This window comes from Prorops nasuta, unplaced genomic scaffold (genome assembly GCF_024137725.1).
Source record: "Prorops nasuta isolate Cenicafe-Biocafe unplaced genomic scaffold, Cenicafe_Pnas_1.2 PNAS00109, whole genome shotgun sequence".
In the NCBI taxonomy this organism is placed as follows: domain Eukaryota; kingdom Metazoa; phylum Arthropoda; class Insecta; order Hymenoptera; family Bethylidae; genus Prorops; species Prorops nasuta.
The window spans coordinates 101809-128198 of NW_027116906.1; the positions used below are offsets into that span (position 1 = coordinate 101809).

The 26390-nt window shown below is 32.0% G+C and overlaps 2 protein-coding genes across 6 annotated transcripts; both read left to right on the top strand.

Annotated features, from left to right (window-relative positions):
• Positions 1-1511: 1511 nt before the first annotated feature.
• LOC136784964 (UDP-glucose:glycoprotein glucosyltransferase 1-like) lies at positions 1512-11897 on the top strand. The gene is made up of 22 exons (XM_066745926.1): positions 1512-4294; positions 4409-4498; positions 4626-4842; positions 4924-5159; positions 5226-5581; positions 5664-5859; positions 6013-6226; positions 6604-6824; positions 6918-7139; positions 7223-7581; positions 7651-7894; positions 7965-8159; positions 8241-8502; positions 8574-8682; positions 8741-8926; positions 8990-9196; positions 9268-9660; positions 10235-10595; positions 10682-10957; positions 11031-11147; positions 11248-11389; positions 11448-11897. The coding sequence occupies exons 2-22, from the start codon at positions 4478-4480 to the stop codon at positions 11483-11485; spliced, it is 4572 nt and encodes a 1523-aa protein (XP_066602023.1). The 5' UTR covers positions 1512-4294; positions 4409-4477; the 3' UTR covers positions 11486-11897.
• Positions 11898-12188: 291 nt separating this feature from the next.
• Positions 12189-26244, top strand: LOC136784967 (proton-coupled zinc antiporter SLC30A2-like). Of its 5 annotated transcripts, none has more exons than XM_066745934.1 (8): positions 12189-12354; positions 22998-23191; positions 23443-23559; positions 23670-23818; positions 23946-24097; positions 24335-24578; positions 24674-24914; positions 25010-26244. In XM_066745934.1, the coding sequence occupies exons 1-8, from the start codon at positions 12323-12325 to the stop codon at positions 25153-25155; spliced, it is 1275 nt and encodes a 424-aa protein (XP_066602031.1). In that variant the 5' UTR covers positions 12189-12322; the 3' UTR covers positions 25156-26244. The 5 variants fall into 5 exon arrangements, with proteins under 5 accessions (XP_066602031.1, XP_066602034.1, XP_066602032.1 ...); XM_066745937.1 differs by lacking the exon at positions 12189-12354 and adding an exon at positions 13815-13901; XM_066745935.1 differs by lacking the exon at positions 12189-12354 and adding an exon at positions 16431-17101.
• The last annotated feature ends 146 nt before the right edge of the window (positions 26245-26390 follow it).

Below are 26390 nucleotides of genomic sequence, written 5' to 3' on the forward strand. Positions count from 1 at the left end.
GGAATTGGCGAAATGGTATAGAAATATTCCAATTTACAAGGCATCATCAGAGCTCCTAATACCACAATTCAATAAAGACAAGGTTCTGGATACAAATATAGAAATAGGAACAACTTTAAAACATTCCACAAACCCAGATACACAATACAATAAGTTATTGTCAGAGATCAAGCAAAAAATGACAAAATTTTCAGGTCTCTACTACACGGACGGCTCCAAAAAAGGGAATTTTCCATTAGGACAATGCTACTCCGCGGTGGTGGATCAGGAAAATAAAATAATACATAGACTAAAGTTAAATGACCTAAATGACATTTTCTCGGCTGAACTTTCAGCAATATGGTTCACTCTCATAAAGATCAAAAAAGAGATTATCAATAAAAAGGAAAATAATGATCAAGGCATTAGTAACTTTATAATAGTAACAGACTCTTTATCTTCAATCAAGAAAATAGAGTCTATGAACTATAAAGGTATACATAATTTCTTCCTAATCAACATAAACCTAATTCTGGCAGAATTGGAAAATTTAAACACAAAAATAACAATGATTTGGATACCCAGTCACAGAGGGATAAAAGGAAATGAGCTGGTAGACAAAATAACCAAGAACAACAATATTAACCCACAACTAAATATACAAACCATAGACCCAAGGAACATACTAGATCTAGAAAAGACCAAGATAATAAAAGAATTCAATGACAAAACGTCAACCCCAAAAAACGATACAGAAATTCGTTTTTTTAGGGTTTTTAAAAAGGCTAAAGAGAAAACCTATTGGTTTAATAGTGACATTATAACCAGGAAACAGATATCCACCATTAACAGAATAATGAATAATCAATATACAACTAACTACTACCTACATAAAATAGGACAAATTGAATCACCACTATGTGAATGCTCCCTAAGAGTAAATCAAACATTAGACCACATATTTTGGGACTGCCCAATTTGGGATGAAAAAAGATATCTCATGATAAAAGTAATAGAAAACTGTCATTCACCACATGAATTTAACATTCTAAAAATTATAGAACAAATAGATCTAGCTCATGTAAAAATCCTATGCAATTTTCTTAACAAACCATAAAAAAAAAAAAAAATAAAAAATAAATAAAAACAATAAAAAATAATAATTTGAAGATTAAATTAGCAAATCCCAAATAATAAGTTTGAGATAAGTTTGTGATACTAAATATTAGAAAGGTAAAATAATGAACAAACATTGTCATTACAAACACATTGAATATTAAACCAGAAGACAAACACAACAATAGTAAATTCCCTGGAAAATCACCTATTAAGGTGGTATCCATTGAAAAGAAAAGAAAGAAAGAAAGACTCACAGCAATTCACGTCAGTTACTCTCATCCAGTATTGTATGTAAACTGATGTAAACTATGTACTGTTACTGTAGTACACTATTGCTCAATAATCTTGCGTCAGGCGAGGGGCAGTGGGGATAAGAGAGGCAAGGGGTTATCTAGGGAATTCTAGTGGACACCGTCAAATTTTTGATCGGCTATCCCTTTGACGCAAAAGAGCTGTCAAAAGCTAAATTAACCTGTATTTTGAAGAAATACAGAAACATAAATATTTTTAAAAAACAAATAAGAAGAAAGAAAGAAAGGATTTTAATAAATATATAAAGAAAAAATATCAGATGAGTATTAGTTAATAGGAAATGTTAAAGTAATTGTTAATTATTAAGAAAATATACTTTGTGGTTTTTTTATTTCTGTTACAGGTTAAATGCTGTTTCTGATGAGCTTAAATTACAGAAAAGAAATATATATAGACCAATAAATAAAAAAGGACTAATTTATGAAGCATTTCTGTGTGGACCAGTCATTTCAATAATTATGATGTAATGTTCTAATAGTGAATGTGTAAGCGTTTGGTGTATATACACAAAGAAATTTTATTATAAATTAATAATTATATATAATAATGTGTTGATTCTTATTACTATAAATTAAAGCTAGTTCAATTAAAATATTCTTTTTCTTTCCTCCTTATCTGAATTCTATACATACATAGTAATTACATATTCTCGTAGAATCTATTCTTTAAACTAATTAAATTGTAACTATTTGGAATGTGCAAGTCATAACTATTTGCTTCAATGATATTTATTATTCATTGTAAGAGAAATTGCATAGAGCCTCTGCAAATTTCTTATTAATATGTCACATCCTTCTACATATTATCTTTTATGACATTTATATGCCTCCTTTGCACTATTTTCTTCTAGTCTATAACATATAAAAATAATTTTACAATCATTAATTATTATACGCAGATCTGATGATTCTGCTGATCTCTAATTAATTTTATAAATATTGAAATCATTGATAAACCATTGTCTAGTTAAATTTGAAAAATAGGCATTTGAATGATGTTATTTAAATTTGGTATCTCTTTTGTGAGATATGTTTTCATAGTACTTGGGAAGATAAAGTTCTTTAGAAGGTATGTGTACACTAATGAGTTCATTTTGCTTTCAGCTTCGAATAGTTTTTCAACTACGTGTTTGGATATACATTTTGAATATAGAATATATTTATTTTGTTACTCCTATTATAATGTTGACAGAATTGGTAGTAAGATATATCAATCATCTGAAAATAATAGAATATATATATGGCGACTAGATAAATTAAGGATTTAAGACAGATAATTCTCAACAACAAATAGGAGTAACAAAATAAGTATTGTATATTAGGAATGGATATCCAAATATGTAGTTGGAAAATTATTTGAAGCTGAAAACAAGATTAACTCAGCAGTATACATGAATGTATTGGAGGACAATATCCTGTCAAATGTAAAGAAAAGATATCATGTAGACGAAGTACCAAACATTATATTTAAGTACAATAAATTAAGTGAAGTGTCTAGATTCTTCAAATTTAATAGAGCAATAGCTTACCTATCATCCTCACATTGATAGAATCAATTAGACAGCAGAATAAGCATACTTCAGCGTATTTGAAAATATCTAGAGAAATATTGGTATATGTTGAAAACTAGAAGAAGAAGGAACAATCAAGGCAAATAAATGTCACACAAGATGTGAAAGAATGTGACAGATCAATAAGAAATTTGAAGAGTCTCTATGCAATTTGTCTCGCATTGAATAATACAAATAATTGAAGCAAATAGTTATGACTTGCACATTTCAAATAGTTGCAATTTAATTAGTTTAAAGGATAGATTCTATGAGAATATCTAATTACTATGTATGTATAGAATTTGGATAAGGAAGAAAGAGAACGAGTATTTTAATTGAACTAGCTTTAATTTATAGTAATAGGAATCAACACATTATTATATATAATTATTAATTTATAATAGAATTTCTTTGTGTATATACACCAAACGCTTTCACAATCACTATTATAACATAATTAAACCATAATTATTGAAATAACTGGTCCACACAGAAATGCTTCATAAATTAGTCCTTTTTTATTCATTGGTCTATATATATTTCTTTGCTGTAATTTAAACTCATCAGAAACAGCATTTAACCTGTAACAGAAATAAAAAAACCACAAAGTATATTTTCTTAATAATTTATAATTACTTTAACATTTCCTATTAACTAATACTCATCTGATATTTTTTCTTTATATATTTATTAAAATCCTTTCTTTCTTTCTTCTTATTTGTTTTTTAAAAATATTTATGTTTCTGTATTTCTTCAAAATACAGGTTAATTTAGCTTTTGACAGCTCTTTTGCGTCAAAGGGATAGCCGATCAAAAATTTGACGGTGTCCACTAGAATTCCCTAGATAACCCCTTGCCTCTCTTATCCCCACTGCCCCTCGCCTGACGCAAGATTATTGAGCAATAGTGTACTGGCAGACAGCAGTGAATAAATGAACACGGCCCTGTAGTTAACCTTCTTTCGTAAGGCGGTATTTCTGGAAATAATTCCGTTTAAATTATAAACATATGATTAAATATTATTTTTATATTGTAATAAACCAATAATGTAAAATATTGGTAGTTTATTTCACATTATATGAAATGCTAAATGCACATTCGGTATATCGTTGTAAATATTTTTGTACTACATGTTTACTGATAATTATTTCAACATTTCAACTCTCGCGGTGCTCGCGGTTTGACGACAGGGGTGAATGTGTTGTGTAAATTTGTTAACTTTTTCTCGTATTATACGTATCATACAAATAAGTGACACGTGCACTGCATGGATTGGTCATTGAATCTTATGTATTTTTATTTATATTTGTACGATTTTTGTTGAAATCTTTAAAGGTACGTAATTCTTTTAAATGTAAATTATATCTATGGTGTTAATAAAATGGTTGTATCTCGAATATAAATGTTTGCAATATAAATATGACTTACTTCAACAAATTTTTTTTTTAGTTTCTTTGTAAATTTATATATTACAAGTGTAGTAATATATTTTATAAAAAATTTATTTTGATTATAATCATGAATCTATTAAGGATTAAAGTTAGTACATTTTATGATTGTTCAAGTTATTATTTGGCTTAAATTCATTTATTTATATTTATATAATTATACATTTAATTGATTAGTATTAATTAACTGGCTGCTTATTAATTGTTTTTTGTTACAGATGTGGCTGCTTGCAGTCTTTTGCTCGCTGCTGCTTTGTTCAGAACAACTTGAAGCAGATAAGAAAGTTAACAAATATGTAACTACTTTAATTAATGCAAAATGGAATGATACCCCTTTGGTTTTGGAGGCAGTAGAATACTTAAGTGATGAAAATCCAAATTATTTTTGGAAATTTATAGACGAGTATTCAACTAAATCTAGAAATATTAAGGATGGTAATTTTATTTTTTACTTATACAATTGATATAAATAAGACCTACTTTTATTAGTTTTGGTTTATAAATTAATTTTTGCAGCTACTGAAAAGGAACAATATGAATTAATTATTGGCTTAGCTAGTAAGTTTTTGAGTACTACAGAAATTGCAGTCTTTAAATTAGGTTTATCTTTACGTATTTATGCTGCTCGTGTTGAAATGTTTTCACAAATGGCAGAAAATAAGAATGCTTCAAGTTATAACTGTACTAATTTGGTATACATTAATGGACAATTCACTTGCTCTTTAGAAGATTTAGATAATTTGATTACAAAGGTAAAATACTAATGTATTTCTGGTTTTTTGATAATTTCAATTATTATTGCTATATTTTATTTTCAGGATAATTGGATCAAACCAAAAATTTATGCCATAGATCATAGATATTTAACTACACATATGACTGATAAAGTTATAATATTTTATGGTCAAATTGGAACTCCAACATTCCATCAGTTTCACCTGAAGCTTAAAGATTTGGCAGAAACCAACAATATTAACTATATATTTCGTCATTATGTGAAGGATAGACCTGTGAGAAAGTTACAATTATCTGGATACGGAGTAGAGCTACAAATGAAATCAACTGAATATAAAGCAACAGATGATTCTGATATTAAAGATAATTCTGAAGAGAATAAGGATGATTTATCTGATGGTGTTGAAGAAATTGAAGGCATTAACTTTATAACATTAAAGTAAGATGTATTTATGTAATTATGGTTTGATAGGTTTCGATTGTAGTCTTATGTAAATTATTTATGACACTGTTATTATTAGAAAATTATACCCTGATAAACATGCAGACCTTGATAAATTACAAAACTATCTGCTTGAAACTAGCCATGAAATTGGAGCATTAAAAGTATGGCAGTTTAAAGAATTAAGTCATCAAGCAGCTGAAAGAATAATGAATTCCCCTATGAGTGAGGCTATAAGAGTGCTTACAGATATATCACAAAATTTTCCGATGCAAGTGAGTAAATGATTTTCATTTTATTGTCTACATAATATCAAGAATCACAGGAGTGTTGTTGTGATGGCAGGTATTTTTAATAAGTAAACAAGGCACTGCTGTCTTTTATGGAAAGATTGTTTATTTTTTTTTTTAATCACCTTTTTTTTATAGGCTAAATCATTAATTAGAACAAAAGTAAGTAGTGATATGAAAAAGGAGATGAAACTTAATCAAGAAATTTTTTCTGCTAGTTTAAGTATTCAACCAACAGATACAGCACTTTTCATTAATGGTTTATTCTTTGATTTGGAAGCAATAGATGTACTTACTTTATTAGAATCTTTACGGGGTGAATTACGTGTAATGGAGGCTCTTCACAAAATTGGTAAGATATGAATCTTCTTATCTTGTTAAAGTTTCTTTATGTTGGTTGTGAAATTAACTTGTGCCATTCAACAAACCATAAATAATGATGAATCTCATAAAAACAAATAAGGAAGAAGTAAAAGGTTTTTAGTTTTAGGTTTTCTATTAATTAACAGAGAGAGAGGGAGAGAGAGAGATTGTCTTGATGATTTCTGATCACATAGAAAAGTGTTTAATCCTTGACAAATTTTTATTTAAGACGTAATTAAAAATTTTATAGAAATGTTCTTATATAATTCTTTTCCATATCTATATTTTTTAGGCTATCGCGAATTAATCCTATACGTCGTGTATATGTATGTGTATAATAAGTTGTTTATTGTCTTCCTTTTAAAGGTTTCAGCAATGAAAAAATGGGCAAGCTATTAGCTTTGGATTTATCTGGACAAACAGATTATCAAGATTTTGCAATGGACATTAGAGACTCTGCTATTATTTGGATAAATGATATAGAGAACGATTCGCGATACAGTAGATGGCCACCTTCTTTAACAGAACTGCTTAGACCAACATTTCCTGGCATGCTGAGAAATATAAGGCGTAATCTTTATAATCTGGTTAGTTTATATTTTATTTAACATTGTTTTAAGTAAAGATATTCTTGTAAAAGCATATATATTTATTAATGTGCTATTATTTTTCATTACTAGGTATTGATTATTGATCCCTTAAAAGAAGAATCTATACCTTTAATTAATTTAGCAATTTCTTTATATGCATATAATGCGCCATTAAGAATAGGATTTGTACTTGTAACAAATTTTGACACTTCTAAAACAGGATTGCAAGATGCTAGTATTGCTGTAAACAGTGCATTTCATTATTTTGTAGAAACAAAGACTCCTAAAGAAGCAATGCAATTTTTAGCTGATGTGAGTGTGTATGCTGTGTAATCATTCTTATATGAAGCATATTAACAAGGATAATTAAAAATTACAAAGCTGCTTAATTTTAGTTAGGAAATTATATTGGAATTTTTGGGGCTGATGTGAATGATGTTAAAAAAGCTATTAAAGGGAGAGATTCTTCAGCTAATATAAATTATATTCTTGGTGAAGAATCGGAATATGACGTTGGACGGCATTTAGCTAGTGACTTTGTAAAACGATCAGGTTTTGTTAATTTTCCACAAGCTTTGCTCAATGGTATAGCTTTGCCATCTGATCAGTTAAATGCTAATTTATTCGAAGAGGTTGTTTTATCTACTATTATGTCCCAAACTCATGTTTTGCAAAAAGCTGTTTATAGAGGAGAAATAACCGAAAGCGATGATGTGTTAGATTTTATGATGAACAAGCCAAACGTTATGCCGCGGTAAGAAGTCGATATGATATGTTATGTATTACTAACATTAAAAATAAAATATTATTTATTTATTTATAGATTGAACGAACGCGTGTTAAAAATTGACAAACACACTTGGTTAAATCTGATAGGTTCAGAGCCCGAAGACAAAGAATTTATCAAATGGACTCCCCAAGATATGTCCACGTGGTTAATGCAAGAAATGCATTACCTGTATGTTTCTCGTCGCAGCCATGTAAATCATTTGTACAGTTTTTGGATTGTAACAGATTTGAAGACGTCAAAGGGCAGACAGCTGCTTAAAGAAGCAATAGAATATGTAGTATGTACATCAGTAATTTTCTGTGGTATTTGTGATTTTATAAATTATATTAATAGCAAATCTTGAATAGGGATTTAATGCTGATGTTAGAATATCTTTTATTATCAATGCTTTCGAAGATAGTGTTGATCCTGAAAAAGATTTAAATAACATAGCTCTTGCTGCATTAAATGTGTTACCTGTTGACCAATCTATTCAATTTATTAGTAAACTTATTACTGCTGAAAATGCTGCTTTAGTGGAAGAAGGCAAATTTACAATAGATGTATGTACTTATGTTTAAAATATTTACATTTTTGTTTGTATGATAAAATACAAAATTCTTATGCGATTATTTCTCATACAGAATGCTGAAGTGAAGAAACAATTAAATCAACAAGATTTTCTTCTCAAAGTACACGCACATTATGTTAAGATTATTTTAAATTTAGAAAAAGGAGTGAGAACGGTAATTTGCAATGGTCGTATAATAGGTCCATTTGAAGAACATGAAGAATTTACTACTGAAGACTTTTCATTGTTAGAAAGATTTAGTAAAAACACATATGGCAATAAGTTATTTAAGCATTTGTTACAATCTAGCCTCTTTGGAGATGATAATGAATACGGTAAACTTTTCTTTTGCATTGTTATAATTTAGTTGTAATTCTTTTCAAAAGTAGTTAATTTTTTTGTATAGATAAAACGGATATCACGGATGACATGATAATAAAAATTGCTTCATTATTGGTACCTCGACCTCAAACTCGTAGTCGTTTTGATGTCACTTATCACGGCGACGAATACAGGTATTATATTTGTTTAAGCTTGTCTAAAAGATTTTGTAATCAATACTATTGATTTCAGTGCCATAAAAATTCCGGCTAAAGATCAAAATGCTGTTGCTTTTAACTTAATTGCCATTGTTGATCCTGTTTCACGGGGAGCCCAAAAACTTGGTCCAATTTTAAATACATTACAACAAGCATTAAATTGTAACATTAAAGTATTTCTTAATTGTTTGGATAAAAATAGTGATATGCCATTAAAGAGGTATAACTAAAATTAATAGTAATAATTGTTGATTATTGTATCATTAACATTTAAAATTTATAGCTTTTATCGATTTGTGCTGGAACCAGAACTTCAGTTTACTACTGAAGGTGATATTAATGGAGCTATAGCTAAATTTACAAAGCTCCCTACATCTTCATTACTTACACAATACATTCATGCACCAGAGAATTGGCTGGTTGAAGTTGTCAAAAGCGTTTACGATTTAGATAATATAAAACTGGATAACGTGGCAATGGGGGTACACAGGTATGTTTTTGAATTTAATTTTATTGTTAAAAGTAGAATTTATTTTTAACATGTAAAATATTTTTTCATAGTGAATTTGAATTGGAATATCTATTGCTTGAAGGCCATTGCTTTGAAGCAGTAGTTGGAAATCCACCCAGGGGCTTGCAAATTACTTTAGGATCTGAAAAAAATGGGCCGATGGTTGATACCATTGTAATGGCTAACTTGGGTTATTTCCAACTTAAAGCAAATCCAGGAGAATGGATCTTAAGGCTTCGACAGGGGCGTTCTGCTGAGATATACGGTATAACCAGCGTCGATGGCCAAGATGTTATTCATGATGGCGATGATGTAAAAGTTTTAATTAGTTCACTCAGAAGTCATGTTCTTAAAGTAAAAGTTTCGAAAAAACCAGATAAAGCCAATATGGACCTTTTATCCGATGATGATAAAAATTCTGGCTTATGGAATTCTATTTCGAGGTACATTTGCCTCTTTGTAAATATTTTTGCTTTACCTCAACTTGAAAACCTTTCTTCTTTTAAAATCTTACAGTTTTCGTCTCTCTCACACACATAAATAAGATATTTATTTCCTTCATTTAAATTCATTCTATTTTATTGTTTTAGCTTTACCAAATTTTGGTAAGCGTTTAATTATTCTGTATACTCTATGTTTATTCGAAAATGCCCAACCCCTAGTATCTTTTTCACTGCAGAAAATTTCAAAATTCGTCACGACACGTCGATTTTTTTTATAAGTTGGACTGTTTTTGACGCAAATAGGATCATAATAGATATATCCCTCCGACCGCCAGCATTCAAATTTTAATAAGTATAAAGGATACTAAGCATGGGGAATTTTCAAATGAACACATTGTATAATTGCAAATATTTAAGATATTTCTATTTTATTAAGTACTATATGGTCAGTCGTATATACTTAACTAAAAGAAAAATTTCTGTCAGTAATTTAAAGATATTTTATATTTAGTAAAGTTAAATTAATTATTTTATTAAAAAAACATTGTTTAACCGTATAATTTTCTATAATTAGGACTTTTACAACTGCAGACGAGGGGGAAGAAGAAGAAGAAAAATTAAATATATTCTCTCTCGCATCGGGACATTTGTATGAAAGATTTTTAAAAATTATGATGCTAAGTGTTATCAAGCATACTAAAACCCCGGTGAAATTTTGGTTCCTTAAAAATTATCTGTCACCTACATTGAAAGATTTCCTACCGCATATGGCTAAGGAGTATGGATTTGAATATGAGCTTGTACAATATAAATGGCCTCGTTGGCTGCATCAGCAAACTGAGAAACAAAGAACAATCTGGGGATATAAAATTTTATTCCTTGATGTACTATTTCCATTAAGCGTAAAAAAAATTATATTTGTTGATGCCGATCAGGTATGTAGCAAATTGATAATATACCAAATTGTTAACAATTTTAAGGAAAATCATTTTTCCTTGATAAAATTTCTGATTTTAAAAAGGTCGTTCGAGCTGATTTGAGGGAATTAGCTAACTTGGATCTCGGTGGTGCACCATACGCTTATACACCATTCTGTGATAGTAGAAGGGAAATGGACGGTTTTAGATTTTGGAAACAAGGGTATTGGAGAAATCATTTACAAGGACGTTCCTATCATATTAGTGCATTGTATGTAGTTGATTTAAAAAGATTCCGACGCATAGCCGCTGGTGACAGGCTTAGAGGGCAATATCAAGCTTTAAGCCAAGATCCTAACAGTTTAGCCAATCTTGATCAAGTACTTGTTATTTATATAAATTAATGTTATACGTAAATCTATAATTTTAAAATAAAACAATGTTCATTTATAGGATCTTCCTAATAATATGATTCATCAAGTGTCGATTAAAACATTACCACAAGAGTGGCTGTGGTGTGAAACATGGTGTGATGATAAATCCAAGAAATACGCAAAAACGATTGATCTGGTTGGTATAGCTTTGATAATATGTACTCAAGATTATAAAATTTTATCAGCTTTTTCAATTTGGACATTTCGACTAGTTAATCCTTTCCATCCAATTTCAGTGTAATAATCCAATGACTAAAGAAGCAAAACTTCAAGCTGCTATGCGTATTTTACCAGAATGGGTAGGATATGATGAAGAAATTAAGGTTTTACAGCAAAGGTTGGAAAATGAAAATAGGCAGCTAGAAAAAGAAGTTAATGGTAAGCATAGTTATGAGAAGCTTTGTACATTCTTAAAAATTATATGTTTTTATTGCAGAAAGTATCACCGACTCTTCAAAGCACGAAGAGTTATAAAACACGCCATTTATTAAATTAAGAAGTATCAAGTTATAAATGAATTGACTGAGTGTCTATATGTTTTTACACATTTTTTGAAAAGTCTGTACGTGTTATTGGAAAGGAAGGCCCCAAAAATTGATTATATTCAATCAAAAAAATTAGCCTTTCATTGAAATTTTTTATTCATAAACATGTCAGTTATTTAAATTACATTGATTGTAATATTTCAGTTATATCAATTGTCGATTATACATTCACGTTATATCACGTTACTGAGATACAGAGATTTTTAAAGTTGTGTACGAAAATAAAAATAGTCGGTGAATACAGTATTGTAGCTATTCAAAGGCGCTGATTAATATTCATGCCGTTGAAACCATTGTGATTTTATATTGTCCGCATTATAATAAATAAGTAATACAATTGTAATATTTGTAAATGTGATTTAATCATATTTCCAGATTTACTGAAATATACATATTAATTTTTTGTACATCTACAAACAAAAGCGCGTTGATGCTCATTGAATATTTGTAAGTGCATATTTTTTCTTACTTATTTCATATTTTTCTGTACACTTTTGTGCGATACCATGGTTTTTAACTAACACTCTAACAAAACATACCAATCATACGCTAGTAAATGAATAAACGATTAGAGAGCAGTAATGACATCTTTCGTCAAAGCAGGCTAGAAGTTACTTAAACTTGGGTTGACGCGTATACCGAGCGCGTAATCCGAGAGTGTCTTCGATGTTTCAGTCAAACGTACATTAATAACGTTTAAAGTACAAGTTTTTTTTCTCTGTTGAGTACTATACATACGCCAAAAGTTAATTAATAATTAACAAAGATGGCCGAGAAAGAAGGCAAAAACATCGGGACGTAAGTTTGATTTTTCAATAGCTAGCAATATCATTCTCCTCGAGAACTATTCCTTTTTACTACAAGCTGTTTCACTTTTTCCGCGTCAATATTATAACAAGAAACAAACTATGTCGAATCCGACACAGGTAATTTAACGCAATTAAATAGCTAAATTGGTATTTAGAGGTGTCAAGTTCATTCTCAAGATTACGTTCAAGTACAACATTATGAAGGTAGGTTTTCTTTACTAATAAAATTCATTTATACTAAATTAGTTGATTTAGCACAGCGAACGTTGGCAGTCTGTTTATTGAAAAAACTCTTTTTTGCGCTACGGGAACGAATGTCAATCAAGTTATATTCACATATTATTAATTCTTCTGAAAATTAATTATTAGAGCATGAACAGGGGCTCGGTGTCATATCTTTGATTATATCTTTTTGTTATGAAACAAACTCGGAAGTCGGACTAGTCGGAGGGAAAAAATTGAATTTTAACCTTCGGCTGACAGTTTTGACATTGCAGCTGCGTAAACAGATATTTAATAAATGTCTATTTATCATAGCATATTATTATTGTTTATTTTGGACTATATTCATTCATGATATACTTTATATCCCCTGACTGATCCAACTAGACACCGAAGATTCCTGTCTGATCCATACTTTCGTAGGTCTTCCAGGTCTTCCAGCTTGAAACAAGTTTAAATGATAAATTTATTTCTTGGTCAACGCGCGATGAGGGTTTTCCCCAATATCTATAAGTATATCTGAAATATTGTTGTACCTTGAAGGCTCACGAGAGTCCAATGAAGTAAGGCGTAAGCAATGTTTTGTTTGTTTTGTCTGCGGAAAAATGTAAATAATCAATTGAGATATTGCACGACTTAACTGAATTCTTTTCTGATTTCGCACCAATCAGCTATTCGTGATCCCTGTGTCTTCGCATCAATCCCGATAATAATTTCAAAATTCATTGCGCAGATATAATTAATACATCAATGTCAAGATAATTTGATGAAACTAATGACTTTTATTTTAGCAACCTGTTCGCTTCCGTATATAGCCTATACTATATATTAAAGCGCATTCGGTTTATTTAATTTGTCCGGTCAAGAGACACTATCGATTTTTCAGGTTTTAAAAAGTTTAAGAATTGAAAAACGTAGCTTACATAAGCTTGTACTACTCCTAATTGGTTCCTGTATATGAAAAAAGTGTTGGTGCATTATTTTATAAAGATCAGCTGGTATGTTCAGTGTTTTTAAGTAATTTGCGATACTTCCGATACATGTATAATACAGTGGAAAATGCAAGCTTGTACATGCATATATACATATTCTGCTTATAAGGTGCTGCGCTAACGACGTTACCCTACTCCTGCAGCTTTTATACATATATATATATATATATATATATATACACTCCGTTTAAGAAAGGACGAAATAACAAACTGGGATTAGAATAGCCGGTGCTAATAAAGGGAGCGGATGGTTATTCCTCTGTTTTTAAACTTTTTTCATCACTGGACCTACGGATGAATCTTCCATCTGCAGAATAGACGAGTATGTTTCAACAATATTTTCAATACGATTTTTATTCACCGATCATTTTTATGCCGGGTACAATCAAATCTCACTCCAGTTTAAAGGGTGGCCGCTCTTCTTACACTGCGGCTGTCTAATTAAAATCCTTTAAAATTTCAATTAGCAATTGTCCATTCTCTATACAGAGTTACGAGCTTCGCAAAATTAGTGGTTTGTTTTTTTGTTTTTAACACTTGTGATTAGCTGCGAGAACGAGTCGCACCAATGCTAATACGTCACTCAGCTTGACATCTCGACCAGCTGGAAGCCTCCGCTGCGATTTTAATGATACTCGAAGGTTTTTAATAAGACACCTGTCAGGAAGCATACACCTGCCTAAATTTAATACGATCTTTGTGTTTTACACTCTGTAAGTTATTTTTCTTACGTACATTTGTTAAATTTCATCGGTCCATCTAGCAATCGACATGGATCTCAAAAAGATTATGATTTCTTTAGCTATTTTCTTTTGAATAATGCTATTTATATAATACGTATACGTTATAATTGTTATTCTTGTATTTGAGCATACTGTTGTGAGAAAGGAATATTATTAAATTGAGATTAATGCAACACTGACATTACAATAACATGGGTGCTTAAAATAGCTATCTTATGCACAACAATGACACTTGGAAGCAATCAATAATTATTCATCGGTTTATCGCATCTTTTTTGAAAAATCTTAATCGATACTCTTTATCAAATAATTCTTATGGTAGGCACTTTAACAATGCCAACAGTAAGATTCTAATAGCTTATTCGGTACGATTTAATACTGTTTCTTCTTGTCTTTCTATTATTATTCATAAGAGATTCTACAGTTCGTACACATGTTTGAGTTGAATACGTAAACATGCACTGACATATACATATATTATTTAACTAATTAAAAAGACATTTAAAATTGAAGGATGAATGTTTTATTACGTAAAGAGAATATCAATGTATTATTTATATCCAAGTGCTTCGGTAGAATAGTGTATACTACTGTAACCCATGAGTCGGATTGTTTTATTCACAATTAATGAAATTTCAATACCAGCAGACGAAACCCTCCGTATTAATTTTGCCAATTAATCGCGAAACCGAAAATGGTTTCATGAATAAAAATTTGAAGTTTTACAAAAAAGAAACCCGTTACAATTTACGCAAAAAGTGCTATTTTTCGTCCTCCTTGTTTCCACGAAGTTAAATCTTAATTATCAACCTTCGATTTCTTTGTTCAGCAAATACACCGTTTATAATTTTCAAAGTCATATATATATTACCCTAGTTGAAATTCCTTGTAATGCTGAATCGTATATGTATAAGTTCAATCAAAATTGATCCTGCTTTTTTTTTCTTCTATTTGCTTTTATAATTAAAACCAATTATAGTCCACGTGGAATTTAAAAAAGACTTTAATAACACTCGATAAATATACAACAGGGATGGTAGATTAAAAAAGGAGAAGCTTAGTGATTCGGTTTTAAAGAGCTCATCATTGATGAAATTAATTGTAATGTTAGTCTGTAAAGTTGGTCGATGAATCAGGGAACGCGCGACGGTGAAACGCTGAAAACGATCGAACACTACGGGATCATGAACAATCGGATAGTCGACGATCGAGGCTTGATTTAGACGCATCTGCGCAACTTGTATTCCTATACGATCTGATAACGAAAAATTTTTCGCGCGTTACGTATAGCATCACCGGCTAATAAGATCGATGAATTAACGTATTTTTTTTTGCGATAACGATATACGCGGTGTGCAAGAAAGTTTGGACCCCCGTAACTTTGAAAACAGCGATTAATAAAAACTTGGCTGCTTTGGTGGTTCCACTGTAACCATGGGTGAACTGTTGAAGAAACACTATTAAGGCCAATTTAAGTTTGATATGTCATTGAAAATAGAGGCTATCCAGAAAAGGTAGACGTTTTTTTAAATTTTGACACACACACACAAAAGGAGGGGGAAGCTAATAAAAATAAATTCTACAAGAATACGAATAGTAAGCATAAAAAATACAAAATATAAAAGAAAAAAAGCAATAAAAAAGAATTCCATTTAAATGGAAGATCGGTAAGTACGCCAAACGGGAGATTATAACCACGTTGTATATATACAGTAGAGATTGCACTAAATTTTTCGCACTCTTTTGAACCGTGAATCTTCCTTTAAGAAGAAAAATATTTTCTGTATAATAATAAACGGTACAATTGCTCTCTCTCTCTCTCTCTCTCTCTCTCTCTCTCGGTTGAAGCAGATGAAGATACGAGTATTGCGAAGCGAAGACTGAGAGAGGGAGAAAGTGAGAGGAGGAGAAGAGTGGGAGAGTGGAATAAAAAGAGATTTGTAGAGAGAGAGAGAGAGAGAGAGAGAGAATAAATAGTAAAGAGATTGGGAGAACAGATGGAGGATTGGTGGGGTGGTGGCAGCGAGAAATGGGAAGATGAGGGGGGGGGGGGTGGTGGTATCGGTAAGCAAGCGGTGGCGGGAGAGGCGTCGAGAGAAGTGGAGAAAATTGGTGAAAAGCTGCGAGTTAACTGTGAAGAGAACGTAAGTGCATGGGGGAAGGACGACGCGATGAAGAGGAATGGGAAGAGGAGTCAGAATCAGAATCTGGTTGCGAGAGTGTAGGACGGTCGAGCCGATAGGTTCCGGACGGCGTACTTTTGCCGCTGGATTTTCTACTCTACTGCTCAACTCGTCGAGTCGAGCGATTGAGCAAACTAATAGCGACGCTGCCCTTTTCTCTTCTCGCATCGTTATTCCCATCACTCTCGTAACCGTAATACGTGTGTTTAGTCTCCGCCGACTGGGCCGCCGATCCATCGCCGAAAGACGCGTGCCGCTCAACACTGCAGATATCAGATCCGTCCGTTCGCTCGCGAAGATCAGTGCGATTTTAAGGAGCACCGAGGAAAAACTGTGAAATTGACGCTCTCTCGACACCTCCGATTCGGATTATCACACTCGCCAAGCTCTTTCAGTTTTTCCCTCTCTCCAATTCCCATCGAGATTGTTTCCTCTGAGCAAAGTGAGCAACGCGAAGGTGCACGCGCGCGCGCGCGCGCGCGTACGGGCCTACAACCGGCAACATCAACCTTCCGATTCTTTTTCCAATCTTAACAGGTCAAACACAATACGGTCTGGCTAACGTGCAGCACCATGGACGACGAAAAAATCAATCTGTGAGTTTCATCCACTTTTTCTTCCGTTTCCTCTCTACCTGTACATGCATACACTCTCTCTCTCTCTCTCTCTCTCTCTCTCTCTCTCTCTCTCTCTCTCTCTCTCTGGAGTTTCTCTTGCGATTCGCACCAATAGAAACCTATACCGATAAACACTCGACTTTCTCGCACGCCACTCGCGATTCTTTGCCCAATCGAGCGTTACGTGTACCTGTACTTCTCGTACCAGACTCCTGCAATTGAGCTGCTGCAACCGTTCACAATTTTCACCACTCTGCGCCATTTCGTTTCTTCTTACGTTGCAGTTCTTAACCGCGCGAATCTCCGAAGAATTTTCTCGATCGTTTTTAACGCGTTGCTTTTTTTTCTATCAGAAAAATGTATTTACCATCCATCCGAGTAGGTAGTCACAGCTGTACAGGATTTCCAGGCGGATTCGATGTTAATTATCATCCGGCAGTTTCAACAATAGTGTTTATTGAATTATACATATGCTCGTTAACAATAGGCTGTAATTATTCTCTCATATACGAGATGTCGTAAAGTATTTTTCCTTTCCATCGCGAGTACGCGATCCATTCATTGTTGCATGTGAATCGCCGTTCGATAAACTCTCAACCGATGCTTATTCCACAGTCTATATAAGATTCTTAGCAGTTTCTTGGCTCTGAATCTTTGCAAATTTTATACTCGACCTCTTGACCTTTCCTTTTGTAGCATGATCATCGGGTTACAATAACGTGCATTGTCTCGTATATTGTTATGATTTTTTCTGTCGAAGCTTCCAGGATCGGTAGAAATGGGATTATTTACGTAATCAACTGTTTTTTTTTACGCAGATTGATGATTATTATCGTAATTATATAATTTAAATTACAATTTTTTGTTCCGCGTAATTTGTCTCGTAACTCGACTTGCAATTGTTGTCGACCCTCTGCAGTATTCTTGCGGATGTTCTCCAGTTGAGAAGATCTAATCTGTTTGATAACACACGTCCGTTTTTCTCTCTTTTTATACTACAGGCACGATTGAATTTATTACAAAATTTTCATCGAGCGTTATCGCGTGATGCAGAAAAGTCAGGGTTCTCCTCGAGATTTCCATACTCGTCGCTGGGTTTCTTCAGTCCCGTAAATTGGCCGTGCAGTTTGTTTCTCTTGTTTTTCCATTGTTATTATTATAGAAGAAAAAGTATAGTAATTCTTTTCTATCGGTTAGATTGAATAATTGGAATGAACGTTACCGCGCACACTCGTCGCTCATCAGCAGCATGACGTATCGGTAATCATTGTAAATTTGTATTATCGAGAGGAGGGTGTAACATCCTTCTCGTCGAAGGATTTCTTTTAACGAACAGATTGACGGAGTTTTATTGATATATACAGTAATACGAGGCAATTGGGAAATTTACCGAAAACGAGACAACTTACATGCTTTTCTTTTCTTTTGCTCGCAATGATTGAGAATTGATTTACTCTCGACGAAAAGATCTTACGAATCCCAAACATGTTATAATAAGAGTTACATGCACGAAGCGTTGGTATAACGGAACCAGTTACGGTGGATCCGAATTATTCCGAGGGAAATAAAAAGTATGGTTGTGTTGTAGTAGTACTGATGAAAAATATGTCCTTGAAACACTTTCTAGTGCCACTGTGCTCCACGCTTGTGTTATGATGTAACTTTCTCATCCTCGCGTGGACAAACCAATAAGAGGTGTTTTTGTTTTAAATAATTTCTCTCTTTTTATTGTTTACCAATGAAATTCGTTTTAATAAATTAAACATGTGTCTCATAGGTAAAAAAGCTTGGGGTGACAAACGCTGGGTATCGGCATGTTGGTTGGTGAATGAAATATAATCTAGTGGAAAGAATATGATATACTCTTGACTGTCGTCGATTAATATGTCGCAGTAATTTTGCGCTTGCTGATATTTCGCATATCAACTGAAATACGTGTTTTCCATTTTGCTATTGTGGTTTAATTATATGTATGCTTGAAAAAGCATGTCTACCCAAGCGCAAGGGATTTGTTTAGTCATTTCCGTATATATATATATATATATATATATAATATATGAGATAGAAATTGGTATAAACTATACATATAGTCAACGTAAATCTGTTTCGTTAATTCTTACTGAAATTTATTTTCATAAATGATCAATGCACTTATTTAACGTATACAGACTTGTTATTAAAAATTTTTGGAGTAAATCTTAAATTGAATGTGTTGATGAAAAGCAAAAACAAATTTAAACCATTACGCAAGAGAAATTTTTTATCATTTTCTTTAGGGGAATAATTTATCAAATATTATTTCAAATAAAATCTATCCTGTTTAGGCACGTATCTTATCGGTATCAAGATACTAGATACAAGTAGCGTCTTGCCTGATGAAATATTCTTCGCTCGCTACGCGTACGATAAACGTCTTAGTATGAACTAAAAATCCATCACCTTTGACCAGTAATGACCATGAATATTATATACATTTAATTATGAGCAATAAGTTCGAGGCTCCAACTACTTATGTTGTGTCTACAAAGAATCGATTATTACATTGTATTTGCTGTTAATCTATTGGCTATAAATGGGCGTTACTTGAAATAATTTACAAGCTTGTTTATACATTTTTGATAAATAAAGAATTAAAAATAATAGTGTATCAATATAATTGCACGCAATGAAAAAGTAAAATAGACTCGTTGCTGTGAAATCGCTTTTCATACTGTCCTCATAATAATATAATACTGACATGCAAGGCCGTTCAACTTTCGCGAGTAGGTACGAATGAAGAGTAGTATTTAAAGAAAAACTGTCAGCAGATTAACAATATCGCTTCGTTAACAGCTGAAATATTTAAAGTAGTACGTACTGTTAGCGATAACAAGAAAAAACAACAATTCTACCGTTAAATATTACTTCTACGAATAATTGATTTTACTGTTCCAACAATCTTACGAATATCTCCTTCCACGAAAAGGTTTTATAGGGTTTTCGTTTATTTTTGCTCTCTGTAACGTTAGGCAAAGCAAAGCAGATAGGAATGCAGATAAAATATCGTTAGTGAACGGAAGTCTGGTGAAGTTCGTGGACGAGGCTGTCAGGGTCTACGGATACCGAGTGACAATCGTTGATAATGATTCAAAGTCACTGAGAGATTCTGATTAAAAAAAGTACAAAGGACAATTCTTAAAGAGAGGAGGCAATGTTACGAAATAAATAGGTCATGGAGAATCACGTTCGGCCACTCTGATACGAAGGCTCCTATATATTTAAATTCTTTGCTGTTGACCACCCGTGGAGAAATTTGAAACAGTAGTGTCGATCTCTACCGACATCTAGATCTAATAAATTTATGCCGATTATTAAAATATTTCTTATCGCTATCATTCAATTCAATTAATGTTCTGCCAACATTTTTTGGCAGACTATTGAAATTACTTGGATATAGCTATATAAATATTTAACCTTATATATATATATATATATACGATTTCTTCTATCAAAAAATTTCAAAAATTTATTTACTGTTATTATTAGTAAACCTTCCATGATATTTTTAGTGATTACTAAACTCTGGATCTTTATGCAAAATATAACTTTTTTTACATTTTATCGACTGGAAATAAATGATAAATTTTAGTATATTCTATTTTTAGTTTGTAAAAATTTCATGAAAGTTTGACGTGAATCAAAGAGATTTCAAAAAATAAATTTCTAAAATTATCTTGCTTATTTGCTCGAAGAGCAGAAGTCTAGCAACTATATACGCAAAAGGGAATTTGAAATCTTGGAGTATTTAATGAAATCAAGTATAGCTTTGCTATGAATTGCATATAACGAATGAGGAAGATGAATTGTATTTATACGTGACAAAACAGAGATTCTCCTGGATTATCTTTGCGCACGACTTCGCGTAGATAGATAGTGTTTCACTTTTGTTGAAGATACCAATCGCGCAATTTCCAACTGTTTATGTCACATGATTTGCACGCGGTTCACCTCTCTCGCTGTCCTCATCATCGTTTGTATCGAGTCGAGCCTGATACGACATTACAGTTTCTTATATATTGCGAAGAAATATACGCGCTTCGAATGCGCATTTGCACACGGCGTCATTGACTTTATATCCCGCGAGATAAGGAAAATCTTAGAAATTTGATAATGATGAGAGTGCAGACAGATCAGAGATCAATCATGATATATAGAAATTCTATATTTAACTGTTAACTTCAATCAAAGAAAAGTTCAATCATTTTCATACGACATAAAATTATTTTTAAATACTCGAGTCACCTATCCACGAGAAACATTTATTGGGACTAAAAATATAATTAGAAGATAAATTTACTAAAACTTTTTGTTTAATTAGAAGTGTGCAGTACTTATTTTCACTATTATTTAAATGATAGGCCAAAAATCTATCCAAATCAGTATATAAGGAGTTGTGACTGTATCGATGTATGTTTGTCAAGTACTGGATGCATGGATGGTGAGTTTTTGAAACTCGTGATTCTCTTCTAGACTTATTACAAGCTTATCGCTTAATAATGTTATTACCCCTATACACACGAATATGTGAACAATGTTGCACTCTTGAGTTAATCGGACATTAATTGCGGAATGCAAGCAAAATTGTAGACAAACAGAGTCATTAATTAAACCTAACGTTACAATGACATTAGATAATCATTGACGAACCAAAATATAGGTATATATACACATATATCTATAAAATTATACGTTTATAATTTTATTTATTATTGATTGAAATTAAATAAAGTACAATATTATTTCAGAGAAATGCGCTCACTCTCATAGCGAATTAAATTTATTATTGGATCGAGGATTAATAATAAATCATTAAATTTACTCACTTAAACCGAAAGACAGTAGTAAACAATAAATGGAATTTTTATCGCAATTGAAAAAATAGAAGTAACTTACCGAATGACTAATAATCAAGTAACCTCCTTTAGACTCAATGAGAGTCTTATAAAAAAAAATGTGACGAAATTTGTACTAGCTAAAGGAATAATACAATGCATATAAATGCATTATAATACAATTGAACTGATCGATTCGTTTCAAGAGGGCAAGCATTTTAAATTATTTATGAAGGCTACAATAAGTATCATTGCTTCAACAATTAACATTGTATTGTATATGAAAATAATGATGGTTGGATAATTTTTAAAAGAACAGGGTAAAATATTTCTTCCTACTAGGCAATTCTTCAAATTGTCCATACGTAAACGTAAGTGTGTGTATTTCACATCTTATATGTATATTTATGTAAATGTGATATGTAATGCTATCAGAGTAATAGCCCTATTTTTAAATGTGACGTCAAGTATTATAAGGCTATCACTCTAACCCTTTAATTAAATACAATGAGGTAATTATATTATTAAACTTTAATTATGTTATGTTAAAAAAACTAATAAAATAATTAAGGTAGCACTAGATAGTTTGAAAACTGTTTGTACAATCATTCGTTGGATCACAGATTTATCACGGGTTAAAAACTCGTTACTAATTGCAATAAAAAAAAGATCCCACCCATTAGTGCTTTTTTGCGAACAATCATTTTTGCTCCACTTACAATAGAATGTTAGATGTCGAGATTGAATAACACACTTTTTACACACTTCCAATTAGATCACTAGTTGCTTGACAAATTGAATTGTTAGTTGAAAAATAGTGAACGAGGAGGGAGCAGTCTCTCTTTAAAATGGATAATAAAGTGTTATTACTACAAATATATTTAGTACAGATAAAAGAATATAGCAAAACACTAGATAAACAATGAAATTGCTTTAATCCCTTTCTTCGTAAGCTTTAAGAAGCAAAGTGGAGTATAACGAAGCTTGAAATAATTTTGTTTCAGATTTCAAGACAAGGCGGTGTTTGGTTATGGAACAAGCATCCCGCCCAACAATAACGAAACTGAAGACGCAGAGGTGACATCGCGCAAGGTGATATTCTGTGTTCATGGGAAGTTGTCTGGCTGCTGTACGCTTGTCAAAGGTGGTACTATCGACAATAACATGCCTGTTGCCGATTATCAACAAAATCCCAATAGTAAGGATATCGCTTAATCTGTAAACGTAAACTATACAGATAGAGGGTCGAAGAAGAAGAGTCCAGGCCCTCTTTTTCACCTAATTAAGTCACCGCATTAATAACAATTACAAGCAGATATGATTGCCATTAGAAAAAGTTTGTTGATTGTCCCTTAAAAATTTGTGAACAAAAAAAATTGTCAATCAAATCTATAAATTTATCATCCACCATTGTCATATGAATTATCAACTGGCTTCTTGTTGTTTCAGTGTCTCTGGAAGACCACTGCCATAGAGAGAGAAATGAAGAGATAGACAAAAAAGCTAGAAGGAAACTGCTGATTGCCAGTATACTCTGTGTTATTTTTATGATAGGAGAAATTATAGGTAAACAATTAAGATATAAGCAGTTTTTCTATTATATATATATATATATATATATATATACATATGACATGAACAATTATTCTAAATAATAATATGTCTATCAACAACAGGAGGAGTTTTATCGAACAGTTTAGCAATTGCGACAGATGCAGCTCATTTATTGACAGACTTTGCATCATTTATGATATCGTTATTTTCGATATGGGTTGCGGGAAAACCCGCAACAAGAAAAATGCCGTTCGGCTGGTACCGAGCAGAAGTCAGTATACCCTTATCGTTATTATTTTACTATACGATAGCAGCAAAATAAATATATAGATTTGACGTGCTGCTTCGGTTCTCAAGATTCTTATTGCACGTAACATTAACACGTTTAACAATTTCAGGTAATCGGAGCCTTAACGTCGGTGCTATTGATATGGGTTGTCACGGGTATTCTCTTCTACATGGCTATCGAGAGAGTGGTTCACAAAGATTTCGAGCTCGATGCTACCGTGATGCTGATCACGTCTGCCATTGGCGTTGCGGTAAATCTGGTGTTAGTGCAGATATCATTATTGATAACGAGTATTTAAATTTTCAGTGTCAATGTTGGATGCTAATGAAATTAGTCAGCGCTTTCGCGATTAGAAAATTGCTATTGCATAACGCGTCCCGCGTACAATGTCAATCTTGCGCACTGTAAATTAAAAAAAAAAAAAAGGAAAAGAAAAAAACAAATGTGAAAGAAAATTGAGCTCGGTGAAAGACTGATAGAAACGTTGAACTCTTATAGGATGGGCTTGACGCTTCATCAGCATGGTCATAGTCACGGTGGACACAGTCATGGTGGACACAGTCACGGGGGTGGAGGAGAAGAGAAAGACCCTGAAAAGGCTGAAAAGCATCACGATGACGGCAGCCACCAACACGAAGATAGCAAGAGGAATATCAATGTTAGAGCTGCCTTTATTCATGTATTAGGAGATTTTATACAAAGCATGGGTGTTTTTATCGCTGCCTTAGTCATTTATTTTAAGGTAATTATCGTTTCATTCTACGTGATTGCGATTGATCGAGAAAGTCGAGTAACATTGAGAATATTGCTTCACGAAAAGTACTTGAATTTTTGCAGCCGAGCTGGAGTATAGTCGACCCAATTTGTACGTTTCTCTTCTCTATATTGGTGATTTTAACGACCGTAGCGATTATTAAAGACGTTATGAACGTACTTATGGAAGGCATTCCTAAAGGCTTTGACTACTCTGAAGTTGAAACTACGTTTATGCAAATCGAAGGAGTCGTTAAAGTGCACAATTTGAGAATTTGGGCACTTTCATTGGATAAAACTGCCTTATCTGCTCACCTCGCCATTAGTTGGTTTCTTTAAATAACATTCTCCAACGCCCTTGAGCTGTTCTGTGTGAACTCCATACTAAATAATTATTTCTTTTCTATCTTATTTTTATAGAGCCAGGAGCAAGTCCAAACGATATTCTTCGAACAGCCACGAGAAATATTCATGATCAATACAACTTTTTCGAAATGACGCTGCAAATAGAAGAATTTAATGAACGAATGGAGAACTGTAAGCAATGCAAACCCTTATCGAAATAACAATTTTTTATCCAATCTGTTATATGCATATGTGTTAAAGGTGCAAACCGAAATGCTTCTAATTTAATACTACCGTTATATTCTTATAATGATGCTGTTTTCATAAAGCGAATACCATCAGAATATCAAACAATTGTAACCATTATTATTCTTCAAGTATTGCGAAATTGTACATTACCGTTTAGCATTTCGTTTCTATAATAACACAGTTATTTTCACAAACGAGATCACCCTTCATTGTATTAAATTAGAGATTAATTAATTTAATTTCGTCATGTATATTTTTAATAAGCTACGCGCTTGAAATGTATTCCAGAAGTATTTATTTTAACACTATTATATTAATAATACTGCTTCACTGTGAAAACAAAAACATTTCTTATTTGTTTTGTGCAAAACGAGTCGTGAGGAAAGACTGATTGTTGAAATCTGCAGTACTTAAATACCACTAAAGGATAGTCGTGTATGCTATGTGTTACAATTTTCAAGTAGATTTCGTACAATATAGAACAAGCTTTACTTGGCGTATAAGAACGACGCGAAGTTCTCATTCAGTAGTGTAGCTGTGTGACTTTGTAAGCGTTATACATGTATGAACGGTTTTAAAAATGTTCATAGGCATAGTTTCAGTAATAAAATTGGTACCAATGACGTCAAAACGACCAGCAGAATTACTTAAAAATGACCAATTTTGCTGCTGAGATATGAGCACCAGGTTGAACGTTAATCTAACTTTTGTTCAATTTTTCTTTCTTAATGGTTATTGTACGTCTTGTTTAATTATAACAAAATATTTTTTACTTGTATTTTTATGTAGAGAGATAAAAACATGAAAACGATGATACGTATTTAATAGTACATATAGAATATATTTAATATAAAATATGCGTATAATATATCTATTATATATATAGTATATATATTTTTTAAATTATATTAATTACGGTATTTAACCGTCGTACAAATGATGGATTTTCGTGAATAAATAATAAGCAGGTTTTAGTTTATTATTTAAAACATACGTTGATCAGATATCGAGAACATTGAAAACAACACACAATTTGCATCTTTTTCTTCATCATGATCTTGGCATCTCCTTCTCCTATATAATAATAAAATTTTAAAATATATATTTATTCAAAAAAGTTTACATTTATTAAACATAAATAATTATATTTAAAACTTGTTGTTAAAAGCTTTTTATAGATGAATTATTAACAATAAAAGATACAATA